Genomic DNA, 18,100 nt, shown 5'->3' with positions numbered 1-18,100 from the left:
GTAGAATGTAACACAACAGCGTAAAAGTCAATCTTTTTTTAATTCAACTTCCGAAAATGAGACGTTTCGGTGACTGCTGCGGTTGCGTGACGGTCGGTTACTATTTCTGCTAAAACTAATGTGTTCTTTTTATATCTAGAATAAAGTTATTCACGTTTTATTTTATAATCAAATTATTAAATTTCTCTGAGTTTTATTTCTTATGCGTGGGCTAAGCCACCATTCAGTCTACCGCAACAAAACCGCCGACGAGGACAAAACTATAGTCATTTTTTGCTTTTAACAAGGGTTTTCACGCGAAAACTTGTGTTTTCATCCATACAAAATCTGTCAAACGAAAACACAGTTTTCGCTGAAAACCCCTTGAAAACTTACATTCCACTCATTATAATCGGTGCCTGCTCTAGTTTAATCGATATTATTTGAAGACATATTTTGCCAGCCCTAAATGTCAGTTGGCAATTTGTTTACATTCCATAATTGGCCTAAACGTACCTTACAAGAAACCGCTGATGGGTTCACCAATACACTCACATTTGATATGTCAGTACTGTTAATTTACATTTGCATTTTTAAATTCAGAACTATCCACTGATTGGAGAAAGACGTACGCAGAGCTATTGAGAGGAGGAGATGGCATCAAGTGAAAATTTATTTTTATATTTTCATATTTTATTATTATTTGTTGTTGCATTCCTTTTTATATTTAAGTAAATTATATTTTATTATAACTAATTTTGATTAAAAGTTTGAAATTTATCAAAGAAATAAAAATTACATTATCTACTGCTCAAAAGAATTTTTTACTTCTGATAGCGTTTCAGTCATAACTGACAATTTTCAGCTATGACGGATTTATGGTCAGCAATGACTCAGAAAAATACATGAGAGTGAGCAGTATAGATATATAGTGAATCAATTCTGAATACCCATGTGTTAAAGAGAGATGAAAACTTACGTTTACATACGTTTGTTTACATCAGTTTTTCCACAAGGCTCTTAAGAAAATGATAGAAACTTTGTTCCGCGCGCTGACAAAATTTTTTCAGCTATGACTGTCATATTTCACATCAGATGACCGTCACTGTTCTTGTGGGGTACATAAGAAATGTAAACAAATAGATGTGTGAACTGTCAATGAAAACTCATCGAAAACAATCAATGTCGGTCAGAACGACTTTGGTTCCCCAATCCACAAGTTGTGTTTTCAAGAGGATTTCAATTCGGTAGCAACAACTCCATTAAACAAGTGCACCAAATCGCTTTAACGAGCCGTTACTTGAGACAGTCAAAAAAGTGGGACTGCGGTAAAAGCAACCAATAAAAAATAGTAATAAAAACCAATAAATAATAGGAAATTCGCAACTAAATGAAATAAAAGATGGAGAAATACAAAGATGAGTGAAAAGTAAAACAACATATGCAAGGACAGCGAAATTCAAAATCAATTTGAAATTGAAAAATGCGAAAATAAACAAAAAGTAAAACAAATTAAAATATCATACATACAAGATAATAATTAATGCAAGAAATTCCGAAACGTTGAAAACGCATATAAAATAATAGGAATTTTAGCAATAACCCGGGAAAAAATAATTATTATCAAAACAACATGCGGAACAATAGGCAATTGTTGTTATTATTATTGCAACGACAGAATTCTGCTGAGTCGACAGTGCCTGGCCGGATAAAAATTCGAGTCCGTTCCGGTTACATAATCTCGACTGTAGTGGGAACGAAAAAAAAGAGGTGAGGTTGGAACGGCACTCGGTAAAGGAACTCGGCAGCATTCCCCTAAACTACTGAAGGGAGATTTTCTGCCGCTACAACAATAACAACGATATCCATAAGTGTTTGGTAATAATAAACCCTTAAGGATTAAAATTAAAGACAGTGTGCTTTTTCAATTTTAATTTTGATCGAATTCCACATTTATATATAAATATATTTAATTCCGAAAGACGCAATGGTTATGAAACCGGCAGTAAAACCTTATAGTGACACGTTCGATTCTGAATCAAGTGAATTCGAAAAGGGTTTATAAATAATTATGTTACTACAGAAGACCTCACGATAATGGCATTTACCCCAAGGAACTCTTAAACTGGCGCATATTAAAAACAAAAACCAAAACAAATGAATATAAAAAGCGTTTTATTCACATTTTTTTTAAGACCGAAGCATTTCTGAAGTGGGAGTTTTTAAATTTGGCCAAATATTGCGTTGAAAAATTCGAAACGAGGATGAAGAATGCTGTGGGTTGTCGTAAGCAAAAATATGGACAAAAATCGTGTAAGTGATATAAGAGGTGGGTGGGCTTTAGTTTAGCATCCCACGATTTCAGGGTTAAAAGGGGTATGGTTGGATAAAGGAGATTCTCCAGATCACTAATATATATAATTATTGCCGCCGGAAGCTTATAGTTTTCGAGATATTTGCATTTTAGGTTAAAAATTTCACAAATTTTATTTTAAAATTTCTCGATTTATGGTTAACTTTTCTTTTATATTATGCAATTATTATACACTAACACTTCACTACAATGTTTCTACATATTTATTTATGTTAATTATTTAAATATTTGCTTTAAATAAGCATTTTATTTTTACACAATTTTTGTTATATGCACAATAACAAATTGGTTCCATGTTGACAAATAACAAGTGTTGCCATATCTATTATATATATATTTATATTTTGCCAACGAATTAAAATGAATAATAAAAGAGGATTATACCCCAAATACATGAACCATAATTTTGTTAATTATTTTCTATTGATAAATTATGGTGTTGGATTGGCCAGGGTTATTTTCTTGAAGCGCGGCCGAAGGCCGCCAATGCGGAAAGAAGTTTGACGCGATTGAATTATGAACACCCCGGTGTTAGACCGACCAGGGTTATTCTTTTGAAGCGCGGCCGAAGGCCGCCAGTGGAAACAGGAAATCTAAACAAAAAAAATTAATGTTAAAGAGGGTATATAACTCTCTTTAAACTTCAATTTCTATAAAGAAATTTTCTACAACTAAACAAGGTACCGTTTCTTTTTTTGTCCGTTTTGTCATTATTTTCATATTCAAATTGAATTGGTGAATATTGTGCTTACAAGTCATTCCGCAAGTTTTTATATTTTTTACATATTTATCTAAATTGTGCTAATTTTTGAAAAAATGAGTGGAAATACATCAGGTATGTTATTAGAAATTTAAAATTTAAAAATAAACAAATATTACTTAAGACTTTTAAATAGATTGTAACGAACCGTCAACCAGCCGTGATGTGGTGAAAAAACCAATGTTTTCACAGTGTCCGAAATCAAGGAAATGTGGAATTTCCCTAATATAATCCAAAATTTCGACACTAGTGAGAAATGTATATCGCTTGCAGAGGAGGAGGGCTTAATTTTAAAAAGCAAATTATGCCGTACGCATAGGATACCTATGTTGGTATCCTTATTTGATAGGAGCACGGTTGGCATATTCCGATACCGGAAAGGTGCCTGCCGTAAACGGACTGCGGTGTCGAGGTCGAGTGGGACATGGTTTGAAAACGCAAAAATACCACTGCCTCAAATTTTTTATATAATGTATGCATATGCATCGCACTGGTCACATTCACAGGTTCGAAAGAACAGTTTTATTAAGGAGCCAATTTTATCCAGCGCTACCATATGTGACTGGTACAATTACTGCCGCGAAGTTTTATACCAGGTTGATCACCAGGTAGCGGTAGGAAAAATTGGCGGCCATGGTAAAATTGTTCAAATAGACGAGATCAAATTCGGGAAACGAAAATATAACAAAGGTAATAATAAATACATTATTATTTATTTTTCATACTCAATTATTTAATTTTTTCTTTTTTAGGACGGAGAGTGGAAGGCCACTGGGTTCTAGGGATGGCAGAGGATGGGAGTGACGACCTTCGGCTGGAAGTGTGTCCCGAAAATGTGAGGTCTGCTGATGTGCTCATACCCTTAATTCAGAGACACGTTGCACAAGGTAGCATCATATGAACTGATTGTTGGAAGGCGTACGACTGCCTGTCCAGTCACGGGTATGAGCACCGACGCGTTAACCATAGCGATCCAGACAATCCGTTTGTTGCCGAAGATGGAACACACACGCAGAGAATAGAGTCCCAGTGGCGCGTTATCAAACGGTTTTTTTTAAAAGACAATTATAATAACAGTGAAGATTTTTCAAATTTGATTTATGAATACGTATGGCGTAAAAATGTTGCAAATCAGCATCGCGATCCATTCGTGAAACTACTAGATGCAATAAAACATAAGTTTAAGCCATAAAACCTTTTTCTTTTCTTAAAATGGAAAATTTAGTTCATAATATTTTGTGGAGGGTAATTGGGTTTTTAATTTATTTTGATTGCTGTCATTCGTTTGGATATGGCAACACTTATTATTTGACAACATGGAACCCATTTGTTATTGTGCATATACCCAAAATTGTGTAAAAATAAAATGCTTATTTAAACCAAATATTTAAATTAACATAAAATAAATATGTAGACATTGTAGTGAAGTGTTAGTGTATAATAAGTGCATAATATAAAACAAAAGTTAACCATAAATCGAGAAATTTTAAAATAAAATTTGTGAAATTTTCAACTTAAAATGCAAATATCTCGAAAACTATAAGTTTCCGGCGGCAATAATTACATATATTCGTGATCTGGAGAACCTCCTCTATCCAATCATACCCCTCTTAACCCTGAAATCGTGGGATGCTAAACTAAAGTTTTCCCTAAGAGGTGAGAGGTAGTCAGAATTAAAAAAAAAACAGATTTTGGTTTTTTTTAAGGTATAATATCTTAGAAATATTCTCTGAAAATTTGAAGTAAAACCGACAAATACTTTTCGAGTTTTTCGATAATTAGCAAAGGGTTCTCGGGCGCTCTGGAACGTTCGTGTAAAAACTTTAAGCGCGGTTTTCTCAAGACTACGTATTTTGAACTAATGTCTACTGTAGCTCGAAAACTCGGTAGATTTCAATGTAATGAATACAACTTTTTTAAAACATATAACACTAATGCGCGATTGAAGGATTTTTCTTTTCAACTTAAATTTTTTGTAAACAATGAACTGTTGTTTTTCCCCGAAAGTCTGAAAAAAAAACTGTCCTGATGACGCTATTTAATAATTTACAAAAATAAGCTTCGAAACGTAAAACTAACTTTTTGATCGAATGATTTTATATGAATCTCCAAAGATTAGTGATGGCGCCTACAAGAAGTTTCGGTTGGAACTGGATCAATACATACATAATTTTTAAAATTATAATTTTTGTTTTCAAAATTTTGCTCTACAGTCAAATTTTTAAAAGACATATTGTTAGAGAGATGAACTTATTTAACTGTGTGTGAACGCAGTCTAATAAGATGTGTGTGATCATGTTTGGTTACCGTATTTAAACATAAAAAAGATGACATTTTATAAATATTTACAGAATTCAACAGAACAAATGTAAAATTATAGCTATAATAATTCAATTTAAATTCTTAAATTTTTTTGTAGAGTAAGCTCTGTTTTTATAAGACTGGTCGCACTGGGTTCAAAGTACAAATTTCAAATATACTCGACGACACTGAAATTCGCATACTTCGTTTGGTTGATTTAAATTCAATTAAATTGGTTAGTTTAGATTTCTAAAAGCGCTTAGTCTACATATGTGGTAAATTTTTACAGTTACATAATATAATATTATCCTTAAAAAGTAATAACTATTAAAAATCCTCAATTTCGTTTAGTTCACTTGAAACTGTTTACGCAATTTGCTCGGCGTAAAACTTAAGCTCTATGGCTTATGGGCAAAAACTTAAATGCTAAGTACCTACTTGGATATACAGGTAGCTTTACAATGTTATGTTGGCGGCTTTTAATTTCTCATAGTTTTGTTTTTTCTGCAAACGTGTCTTCGCATGTTGGAAAAATGGTTGTATTGTACGTTGAAAATTGTCGTTAGTACAAAAATCAAATTTTCGCTGATAGGCCTCTAAAGAAATAGAAATGAAATTGTGTGAGCAAATTTTACTCCGATATAATAAGTAGACTATATGCAAGCGGTAAGCACTAACCTTTCAATGCCTTCGTCACGCTCAACGTGCGTATAGCTGGCTTTTCTAGTGTGCCCGTCCAGCAAAAATGCTGCGCAACATGATCGCTCATTATGCGACGCCATGAGGTTTTCAGAAAATTAACAGAATTGTAAATATTTTGTGCGGTTAATTCAGTTATCTACAAATAAAAAATATATATTAAAAATATAAAATTATAGTTTTATAATAATAAATAGAAATTAAACTCACCAAATTGTGATATGCTTCTTCTGAGTTTTTAATCAACTCCTCAAACACTTTAAAATCTAACACAGATTGGAATGGCGTTTCAGGTAAGACTTTTTTATAGTTGGAATTTTGTCTGCATTGACTTTCTTTGGAAGTTCCGGTATTGCTTTGATCTTGAACAAAAATAATTTATTTAATTAAAAACAAAAAAAATTATTATATTAAACAAAAATTACAATAATAAAATAAAACAAGAAAAACGTTAACTTCGGCTGCATCGAAGCTATAATACCCATCCAAAATACAAAAGTTTTCATACAAGAACTTGATTTTCATCAGTCAGTTTGTATGATAGCCTAAGAGCCAGTGGACGGCAGACTGTATGTATTTTCCAGGTATAAAAACATCCGGAAGTTTGAAAATCTTTCTATTAGGTATACATATTGAGGCTAAGGGAAGTATTGACCCTATTCAACCCGTTTTGGACATACAGACAGGAAAATAATTTTTCCGAATTTCGATAATATATCTCACATATTGACCGACATTTTCGAAAAAAAAATCGCAATAGGAACTGTGGTCCACATATACCGAATATGAATATAAAATCTTTTTTTAGTCTGATTTTGACAAATTTTATACATAGGGTTGCACACCAGATGGAATTTAAAATTGTGTTATATGGGAAGTATGCGTGGTTGTCGTCCGAATTCACCATTTTCAGCACTGGAACATAGTCATGCCAGGATAATGTTACTCATTTGGTTGAAATTTATCTATTAGTTCCTAGGGTATAGGTTTTCATCTATATATGGGCGGGGCGACGTCCATTGTCCAATTTTTATATTGGCTACTATAAAGCTTCATCCTCTCAGCTTATGTGTAAAACTTAAAGTCTCTGACGTGTTTAGTTAATGAGTTATCACATTTTTAGTAGTTTTAATCAAAACCGGTATATGGGGAGTGGGCTGGGTTATCACCAGATTTCAACTAAAATTTGGGTGATAGAACTTAAATGGTTTGGGAGATATATGCATTAAACATATTAGGGGGCGGAGCCACGGCCATTTTTAAACGATTTTAAACCACAGAAACCCCTCCTTAATGTGATTTTCGGCTTAGTTATCTATCATACCGAACTTCTTATGATGCCAAGGAACGAGTGTATCAAGTCTGATCAAGATATCTTAATTTTTACCCAAGTTACATCTTGCACAAACGGACGGACGGACAGTCAACCGCATTTCAACTCGTCTCGTCATCCTGATCATTTATATACATATAATAATCCTATATCAATCTCGATTAGTATTAGGCTATACAAACTACCGTTAGGTGAACAAAACTATAACACTCTGTAGCAACATGTTCCAAGAAAATAAAAAATTATTACCAAAATATGGTATATTAAGTCGATCACTAAGGAACTTCGTTTGTTTTTTTAGTGCAATTTAAATACAATTTTTTTTATTGTGTAAAATATTTTATGAAATTATACATTATATTATCCATTTTGATCCAATACATTTTGCCATCTTTCGGGCAAGAGATTAATTCCAAGCTCATAAAATGTTTGATCCTTGCATGCAAAAAACTGGTCCAATTGGTTTTGACGTCCTGATTTGAGGTGAACGTTCTCCCATTCAAAAATTTTGCAAAACCCAGAAGAAGTAATAGTCCGAAAATTCCAAGTCTAGGGAATATGGTGGGTGTGGCAGCACATCCCCTTCAAGCTGCAATAGCTTTTAGCGAGTCATCAAACTTGTGCGAAGTCTCGCATCATCATGGTGGAACACTATACTTTTTCTATTGACCAATTCTGACCTCTTCTGTTTGAGTGCATCACTCAATTCGTCCCGTGCCACAATACACTTCAGAATTAATCGTGATATGGTCGGGTAAAAGATCAAAATAAACGAAAAAAGGCCTTCGAAGTGGTTTGAGCTGGGTCACCCTTTTTAGACCATGATCTCTTGAGCTTTACATTCTTGACAATCCACAATCAACTTTTCGTCGACAGTTTGCTAAGCAAATCTCCATGTCAAGCTTCGAAATTAATCCTAGAGGTTTCATATGCTTGTGAACGGTCGCGTTAGACAAATTTAATCAATCTCTCAAGTTGTTATTCGACGATTTGCATCAACCAACGAATTTATTTTATCCACATCGGCTTCAAGATGCCTTCCAGGACGTGGTGCATATTCAAAATCCAAATTGCCGGAACGAAATTATGCAAATCAATTATGGCATTGGTGTTCGATCAACACATCTCCATGCACATCACATAATTTTCGCCTTGCTTGACAGCATTTTTACTCATTTGATAAAAAATAAAACAGTAAAATATGGCGAAAATTCTGTTTTCGATCTTCCACCTTTAATAGGGCACCAAACAAATTTCAGCTGTTCAAATATATAACGGTAAAGCAGTTAAGTGTGAAGTTGGCAGCGAAAAAATTCAATATGATCAGCTGTTGTCAGCAAACGAAATTACTTAGTGAACGACCCAATAATAAAAAATAAAAATAAAATAAATATGCCTAGAAAAAAATAGATATACTATACATATATATTCAAATATTTTTATTTTAAAATACCTTTGTGAAATGTATTTTGCGCTTGCTTTATAATGGTTTTGAGTTCAGCAATATCTGAAAAATGCAAAAGAAATAAGCTTTATAGTAAAATATATATACAAATAGTATTTGTTTAATTCAATTATATAGATGTTGCAGTTACCTCTTTTGGCCTCATTAAGTTTCGTAAGGGGATTAGAAACGGTTTCAGAGAGCCCCTAGATGAAAATAAATGATATATAACACATTAAAAATCATAAACTCTTTTATCGAGCTATGTAGTATGTCTATTAATTGTTATAAATTTCTTAAAATTATAAATATAATTATTTTTAGACAGAGATTATTTGCAACTTTTTCTAAAAATAATTATATTTATAAACAAGTAAGGAAGGGCTAAGTTCGGATGTAACCGAACATTTTATACTCTCGCAAAGTTAAATGGTATACTCGTTTGAGATTTCTTTGTGGATTGACTGATATTTTCGGTAGAAGGTCAACTATAGGCACTGGGGTCCACATATTTAGTACTTAGGGGTTTGAACAGTTTTGGTTCGATTTAGACAATTTTTGGCCGCGTTGAAATCGGTTAAGCAGATCTCAAGATATGGGTTTTCACCTAAAAGTGGGCTGTGCCACGCCCACTGTCTAATTTTGAACGCGGTTCCTATAAAGTCATCTTATACCATCTCAGAGATAAAATTTAATGTCTCTGGCGTGTTTAGTGCTTGATTTATCGCGCTTTTAGTAGTTTTTAACAGTACCGTTATATGGGGAGTGGGCGGAGTTGCCACCCGATTTCAACTATTTTCACACCGTCAATAGAAGTGCTAAAAACATTTGCTTCTAGTGAATTTTGTTATTATAGCATTAGCGGTTTAGGAGATATGCACATTAAACCTATTAGAGGCGGGACCACGCCCACTTTTTAAAAAAAAGTTTTAACTGCAGATGCCCCTCCCTAATGTGATCCTGTGTACCAAATAACAGTCTTGTATCTTATTGCGGAGCTTAGTTATGGCAAGTTATTTGTTTTTGATTAATGGCGTTTTGTGGGCGTGGCAGTGGTCCGATTACGCCCATCTGCAATACCAACCGTCTCACGGTACCAAGAAACATGTCTACCAAGTTTCATAAAGATATCTCAATTTTTACTCAAGTTAGAGCTTGCACGGACGGACGGACGGACGGACGGACGGACAGACAGACACCCGGATTTCAACTCGTCTCTTCATCCTGATCATTTATATATATATAACCCTATATCTAACTCGATTAGTTTTAGGTGATACAAACAACCGTTAGGTGAACAAAACTATTATACTCTGTAGCAACAGGTTGCGAGAATATAAAAATAGTTGAATTAACATTTGAATATATTTTTTTTTTATTTTGTAATTCCAAAAATCTTAATTACAAATATTTAAAAGTTTTAATCCCGAATACCAAAACTCAAAATACAATAATCCTAATTTTTAATTTTCTTAATTTTTAAATTCAAATACCGGATTAAAAAAAGTTTAATTAATTATAACTAAAAATTAAATTTGTCATATTTGCGTACTTTGTGTTGTTGTTGTTGTCAGCACAGGTGTCGCGGCAGAATTCTGCCGAGTTGACCGTCCTTGGCCGGAATAAATCCGGGTCCGTTCCGGTTACGTAGACCCGACTGTCGTGGGAACGGCTTTGTGTTCTACAATTGTGGTTATCTTTTGAAAAGAAAATCATATTTCTCATAAAATAACAACACAGTTTTTTTCTTTTTGTCTTATTTATATTGTGGCGAACACGAATACCAGAATAAATCAGAATCGACGATAAACTATCAGAAGCAACTAGACAGCGAATTCGTAGTTGCCAGAATGTTCTAATAGCGAACTTTTGTTAAAAATTTACTATATAAGGGCTGCCGGAATGTGCAGCAGGGACAATTCTAATTAGAGTGTTGCCGTGTAAAAAGCAATTAAGCTGTAAGCAATAAGTTGTAAACTCGAATATCGAGCAATAAGTGTTAAGTTGTTGGAATAATGATAAGTGTATAGCCATTAAATTGGGACTTTAATTTAACAATCCAGTGATCGAACTCAAGAGTGAGTTACAGGTAGACGGTTTATCGAGAAATCCGTTACAATTGGTGTCAGAAATGGGATTGTCAAATAAATTCCCAAGTATATAATTATTTGAAAATGGCCAAGTTTAACGATCTTAAGATTCCACAACTGAAAAAGGAGCTAGTGGTTTGTCGCTAAAAAGGATTAAAAACTGAATTAGAATCACGGTTGAGAGAGGCCATGTAGGCGGAAAACATTAATGTTGAGGATTATGTCTTTCACATGGAATTAGAGAAAGAGACAACAAAGATAGAAGAAAAGGAAGAGGCTCAATGCTCGTCAAAGATGGTGGACATAAACATGATTTTTGCTGCAATATCGCAGATGGGGAAAGAGCAGAATACACGTATGTCTCAGATGTCAACGCAGATATCGACACAAATTAAAGAGCAGGATGCACGTATGTCAGCACAGGTGTCCTCAGTGTTGAAAGAGCAGGATGCACGGATACCGCAGCTGACCTCACAAATAGCAGAAGTGTCCTCGCAGATTTCGGAAGAGCGGGATAAAATTAAAACTGAAGTGGAAAAATTGAGAGATCGTCTCCGTGAACTACAATTAAATCGGCCAATTATGTCGTCAGCTTCTGCCAAGGTAAACCCTCCATCCTTTGATGGCACTGTTCCGTTCCACGTTTTTAAGCTTCAATTCGAAAAGACGGCATCTTCAAATAATTGTAACGCTGAAGATAAAGTAGCTGCATTGTTCGTTGCATTAAAAGGATCTGCAGCGGAGATATTACAGACCTTTTCAAACTGCGAGGCGAGTAGTTATGAAACGTTGATGAGTGCATTAGAGAGACGTATGGTAGTGAGCACAGGAAGCAGATCTTTCAAATCGAAATCGCCGCCAGAAAGCCAATGAGTCTCTGCAGGAGTTTTCTACAGAGATTGAGAGGTTAGCTCACTTAGCTTATGCACATAAATCCATGGAATACATCGAGGACACGAAAATTCAGACTGTCGTCAATGGAATACGAGATAACACTACACGCTTCGCTGCATTAGCACGTCCAAAATTGACGTTTGCAGAAACCGTTTCGTATGCTCTGATACAGGAAACTGCATCTCTGCTTTGCAACCAAACATTTAAAGCTCACAAGGTAGAAATAGAGGAACACACTTGGGTGAACCAATTACTTGAAAAAATTGACAACATGCAGAAAGAAAATGATGGTGTGCTTATATGCTTCAACTGCGGAAAAAGTGGCCATATTGCACGCAACTGTAACCAGCACAATAATCCAGTTAGACGTAAACGCAAAGCTGAGGAAGATCAAGCAAATGTCAAATGAAAATAATCGTTAAAACTAAAGCGAGCCAGCCGAAAAGGGCACGGGCTGGCTCCCGCAAGCAAATGCCCTTTAATCTCCATTTCACAAATAAGCAGGAATACGGGTAACGTTACCGTTAGTGGATGCGTAAACGGTAAAAAGCGCATACTGACTGTGTATACGGGCGCATCACATTCTATAATTCGATCTGATCTGGTTGAGAAAGAAGTGAGACCGTTAGCTGGGGCAAAGTTGCGTACTGCAACTGGAGAAGATACCCTAGTTCTCGGAAAGGTAACGTGCGAGATCGTAATTGAAAAGGCAGCCGAGTTACACAATTTTATAATGGCAGATATCGTTGACGAAGCAATGATTGGAGTAGACTTTCTAGCGAATCAAGGAATCAAAATTGACAATGAAAAACAGGATTGTCCTATAGAAATATGGAAGTACCACTTATGTTTGGTTACGATAATAACTACAACTTTAGACGAGTGATAACAACAGAGAGCTAGCAGATTTCACCAACATCAGACTGGGATCCAGAGAAGCTACGGAAATGTCAGCAAGAGGATCCAGATTTGAAAAGTGTAATACATGGATTGGAGATGAATAAACGTCCAACGAGAGAAGAAATAGCTGCAGAGAGCCCAGTCGATAAGGCTTATTGGGCACAATGGAATAGTTTAAAATTAGTGTCTGGCTGCCTGCATCGCGTATGGGAAAGCGAAGATGGGCAATGTTCACGTGCTCTGATGATTATTCCAAAAGTAAGAATTCTTGAAATTCTCAACGAGCTGCACAACGGTCCAAGTGGAGGACACATGATTATCACTAAAACCTTGGAGATATTAAAACAAAGAGTTTATTGGGTTGGTTGTCGTCAATCAGTTACGGAGTGGATCGCCAATTGTGTCGAGTGCATTGCTGCTTAAGAGCCGCGGTCCAGGAGTCATGGTCAAATGAAGCAGTACAATTCAGGTGCGCCGTTTGAGCGAGTAGCCATGGATGTAGCTGGTCCATTTCCTATCAGTAAATTAGGAAACAGATATGTTTTGATAGTCATGGAGTATTTCAACAAGTGGCCAGAGGTATACGCAATTCCTAACCAAGAGTCAGGAACAGTAGCGGATGTATTCATCAACAATTGGGTATCGAGATATGGTGTTCCAATAGAATTACATTCTGACCAAGGGAGAAATTTTGAATCAGCTCTAGGAGATATGCCAGAAGCTGGGTATCCGGAAAACCCGTACAACTGCGCTACATCCGCAGTCCGATGGCATGGTAGAACGATTTAATCGAACTTTGGAAGAACATTTGAGGAAAGTTGTGGACAAGTATCAAAAAGATTGGGATACTCATATATCCTTGTTCCTGACGGCTTATCGGTCTGCTGTACATGAAACAACGGGGCAGACTCCAACAAGGTTAATTTTTGGTAATGATCTTCGACTACCGTTTGATTTAAAATTTGGAATTAACGTCAACGGAGGAAGGAATACTAAGGAATTGAATAGCATCCTAGAAGACGAGATGAGGGATATACATGCTATGGTGAGACAGCGCACCAAAATTATGAGCGATAAGATGAAAGCAAAATACGACAAGGCAATTAACTCTGAGGGGCAGTTCTAGTTAGAGTGTTGCCGTGTAAAAAGCAATTAAGCTATAAGCAATAAGTTCTAAACTCGAATATCGAGCAATAAGTGTTAAGTTGTTGGAATAATTATAAGTGTATAGCCATTAAATTGGGACTTTAATTTAACAATCCAGTGATCGAACTCAAGAGCAGGGATAATGGGATGCCCAACTCTTTCCAGTGAGAGAGCACCTCAAAATTAGCGTTTTTTATAACATTTTCCATTGTAGCCAGATCGGACGAAAAATTAATTTTTGGGAATTTAAATTAAAATACCCATCATTTATTAAGATTAAATATTATTATACATGTATCCGTTAAACATACGCAAAAACTTTTTATACTTTTTTTTTGTGACTTTGTGATATAAAATTAACTGATTTTTGAACTTTCAATACTTAAAGAGTAAAAAAAATTTATTAATTCTCAATTTTTAAATGTTTTTTATCATTTTCAATTGACAATTAATACTACGAAGCATAGCACCACAAAAGATTTCAACACATACATTTCAATTTTGCGTTTTCTTTCATTTTTATTGTTATCCAATTTTTGTTAGTGATCTTCAACAGCAGCACAAATCTCTCTGTTTACATACTTTTCTGTAGGATTTTAATCTGGCCGTCCCTCTTTTTCCAATTGGTAAACGTCAGACCTACTGAACTTTGACAGTTGCTTGAGTTCAGTAGGTTTTGACGTTTATCAATTGCGCTCTCATTTCCAGTGAGAGACGAGTTGGGCTTCTCTATACCTCTGCTCAAGAGTGAGTTACAGGTAGACGATTTATCGAGAAATCCGTTACTATATTTAATTATAAAGCTCTGACGTATTTTTAAGTAAATAAAAGTTATTATACTTCACATTCCTTGGCCGGATAAATCCGGGTCCGTACCGGTTGTCTTGGGAACGGCTTTGTGTTCTACAATTGTATTTATATTTAATTATAAAGCTCTGACGTATTTTTAAGTAAATAAAAGTGATTATACTTGTTACCAAAAACACATATTTTTATTACATATGATTCACAACCGAATTGTTGTATGCTGAAAAAACTAATTAATGACAAGAATTTTTATTTAGCCCATAATTGCTGAGCACAACAGCTATTTATCAACTAAATTTGTATTAACGCCGCATTATATTGCAGTTGGAAAATAAAACTGTGATTGGAAAATTGCTCTGATTTGTATCCGCCAAAAATTGTATTATTTGTTTATCTTCAAAATATTAAAGTGCTAAAATTGATGCATACTTTTGCGTTCGAGTAGACATTTCAAAGCTGGCAACTAATAATTTACATGCAATGTTTGATAGCAGCTTAAGAAAAATAAAATACAGAATCCTTTCTTACATGCGCTGCTGCATTGCTTGCTAAATCGTGCTTAACAGGACCCAATTCTTCTTTTTTGACTATAGATGAGCATACATTGTGTTTGGAGGCTTTTCTAACCAATGCTATTAGTTCGTGCTGATGCGTGAGTACTTTGTCAATTTTAGCAGTTAGCTCTGGTTTGTAAAAAAAAAGCTTACAATAAGTGGAACCACAAACAAACGAATTTAGTGTCTACCATCCATATGAAGTAAAAGTTGATCTTGTTGATTTTCCAATTCAAGCTCAGCACTATTATTTAAATCTTGTGAAATATCCATTAAAAAGGTGCGCTAAGTTATTTTTTTAACTTGCTTGCGAAATTAATTTGTATAACTTGCTGGCACTACTCTGTTATCGTTTGGCAAACTAAAACTTTTTACAAAGAATATAAATGGGTTTATTTTTCTGCTGTAAAATAGTGAAAAATTAGTCTTAAATTAGGAGATTATCACATGTAGGCACATGTGAAATTACCTTCGCAATAATTTTATCGAAGTGTGATTGTGTTTATTGTGATTTAATTTCAAAAATTTACCCAAAAGCAAAACGTAATTAAATATTTTTGACATATGATGAAAACAAAAAGATAATAATTTAAGTCATATCACCGAACTATTTTGAATATTTTTATTGGTTATGCGCGCACTATTCGATAACCGATTAACCGGAATAACGGCAATGTGGTAACTGCTTTGAAATTGAAGCACTTAAGGGGCATATCGACAGGCAATAAATGATTTCTGAAAATTTGTATTTCTAGCAATATTGCCAATGGAGACTGACATATTGCTTATGTTGAGCAATAGTTGTTTAAAAATACATCTTGAAATCCTTTGGTGGCAATAAACCCATAAACTGTATTTTTTGGCAGTTTGACAGTTCTGTTTTCATTTCTACAGAAAACTTATGTACAAAGTTGAAAAGCTAGTACCCGGTGTTCAATATTTTGTTGTGTCAACTGCAATTTAGCAAAGTAATATTCTAAACAATAATTTTAACAAAGAGAAAATAATAATTAAATATCTAAGTACATATGTGTATTATATGTTTCGTTAGTATTTTAATGATAATTGTAAGCATATGTAAATATCTATGGATCCCGTTCCCACGACAGTCGGGTCTACGTACCCGGAACGGACGCGGTTCATTCCTCGAAATTAATTCAGGAATGGTTTCTACCGCTACAACAACAACAACAATCTATAGGCATATTTAATTTCTAATTTGGTAAATGTGAATGAGCACATTAAAATTATTGCAGTACTGAAGCGTATAACATATTAAAATAATAAATTTGTATTTTTTGCATTCATCTCATATATTTTTCGTATGTTCATAAAATTTCTAAACGGTTAAAATGGTACGCAAAGCCATTTCGAGAATGTTTATTTCATGATATCAAATATTGCCAATGCAGTTACATGATCAAGAACTTGCTTTCCAGTTGATCACACAAACTATTGTACTTGTCAAAATTGATTTAAATTGAGACGTAGGCTACAAGCAACTGTAACGGTTTGTTGGGGAGTCTCCTACAAAGGCGTTACTTCTACTCTTATGTGAAAAACGAATCAAAACTACCAGCAGGATGTTGGAGAGCATTGGATCTTCCAGCAAGAACCACCATATTCCTCGTTTCATAGCTGTAGATGATAGACCGTTTGAAAGTTCAGCTTTGAATCCATTGGACTACAGTTTGAAGTCATAGTGAGAGAACATGGCCATTCGAATACTCCTTGGGCGAATTTGGAGTCTCGAAAAATCCTTGGTTCGAGCAGGTATTGATAACACCATAAGAAAATTTGGATCAATGGCCGAATCGTTTAATGGTTTGTTTGAATGTATTATAGTTTCGCATTTAGAACTTGTAACAAAGCTCATGGCAGAACTAAGAATACAACCTATAGAAATATTTAAGTATTTTACTTACATGTGACGTGCGCCAATCTTCTAATAATCCACGAAGTCGTATACGCGCACCAATATCACGACCACATATATCTCTAACGTCTACCTCTTCTATATACTGCAAGTAGTCTAAGCCAATATTCATTTCCTTCAATTTAGCCAGGTAGTGCTGCAGTTTATGCTTGTTTAGAAGTTTTAAAAAATCATGCTCATCCGTTGAAACTATTACAAAAAGCGTAAAATAACTTTCTGAGAAATAAATTTATGGTATTTCTAAATACCTTCCGTTTGATCATCTGTTGTTGCGTCTAAAAGAATGGACTCCTCACTAGTTAGATTACAATCATCGCCTTCATTATCATCATCACCACCAATATTTGAACTAATATTAGCCTCAACTAATTTCATAGGATCGAGTAAACTGCTATGGGCGCCAATTGAAGTATCGGTCATGTCATTCTTTAAAGCCAGTTCCCATTGTTGTTGCTCATCAACCGGCGGTATTGCTTTGACTTTTTTACACATACCACCTAGTACGTCACTGCTTGCATCTGTTCTTTTTCGTTTTTCGACTAGGCTGTTGGATGCGCGGTCATCATTGGAGTTAATTTCATAGTCATTTCCAATGTCAATAATGTCAAGTGTAGGTTCGACTTTAATGTTTGTAGATAATGTGGCGATGTTGATTGAGTTCTGAGCTTCATCGGCACTTTGTTCGTTAGTACTATCTTGCACTCTTAAATGAAGTTGGGGCTTTATTTGAAAATTATCTTCAGGTATAGCGCTGATGCAACTTTTTGAATCATCTCTAGCTAGAAAATTCTGAAATAAACAAGAATAAACATTAAATTCGGCTGCATCGAAGCTATAATACCCTTTACAGGTGTATTTTTATAGTATAAAAGGTTATTATCTT

At 34.7% G+C, this 18,100-nt stretch overlaps 1 protein-coding gene, 1 long non-coding RNA gene and 1 pseudogene across 4 annotated transcripts in view; 2 read left to right on the top strand and 1 right to left on the bottom strand.

Moving 5' to 3' along the window:
- LOC138856276 (uncharacterized) overlaps positions 1 to 18,100 on the top strand; it is a 534,605-nt gene that overhangs the window by 37,245 nt on the left and 479,260 nt on the right. The window lies entirely within an intron of this gene.
- Positions 1 to 18,100, bottom strand: part of LOC106619160 (uncharacterized) — a 64,287-nt gene that overhangs the window by 43,058 nt on the left and 3,129 nt on the right. For 2 of the 3 annotated variants that reach the window (XM_070106777.1, XM_070106778.1), the window contains exons 4-10: positions 17,466 to 18,006; positions 17,207 to 17,406; positions 9,042 to 9,096; positions 8,900 to 8,953; positions 6,324 to 6,475; positions 6,093 to 6,252; positions 5,853 to 6,010 (exon numbers count right to left, since the gene is read on the bottom strand). In XM_070106777.1, the coding sequence (XP_069962878.1) occupies positions 5,871 to 6,010; positions 6,093 to 6,252; positions 6,324 to 6,475; positions 8,900 to 8,953; positions 9,042 to 9,096; positions 17,207 to 17,406; positions 17,466 to 18,006 (1,302 nt within the window). In that variant the 3' untranslated portion in view covers positions 5,853 to 5,870. Of the gene's footprint in view, positions 1 to 4,631; positions 6,011 to 6,092; positions 6,253 to 6,323; positions 6,476 to 8,899; positions 8,954 to 9,041; positions 9,097 to 17,206; positions 17,407 to 17,465; positions 18,007 to 18,100 lie in introns of those variants that run through there. The other variant, XM_014237155.3, reaches the window with a different exon arrangement.
- On the top strand, positions 3,323 to 4,305 carry LOC138856444 (uncharacterized; annotated as a pseudogene).

This window comes from Bactrocera oleae, chromosome 3 (assembly GCF_042242935.1).
Source record: "Bactrocera oleae isolate idBacOlea1 chromosome 3, idBacOlea1, whole genome shotgun sequence".
Lineage (NCBI taxonomy): Eukaryota > Metazoa > Arthropoda > Insecta > Diptera > Tephritidae > Bactrocera > Bactrocera oleae.
This window is presented reverse-complemented; position numbering and strand designations above follow the sequence as displayed.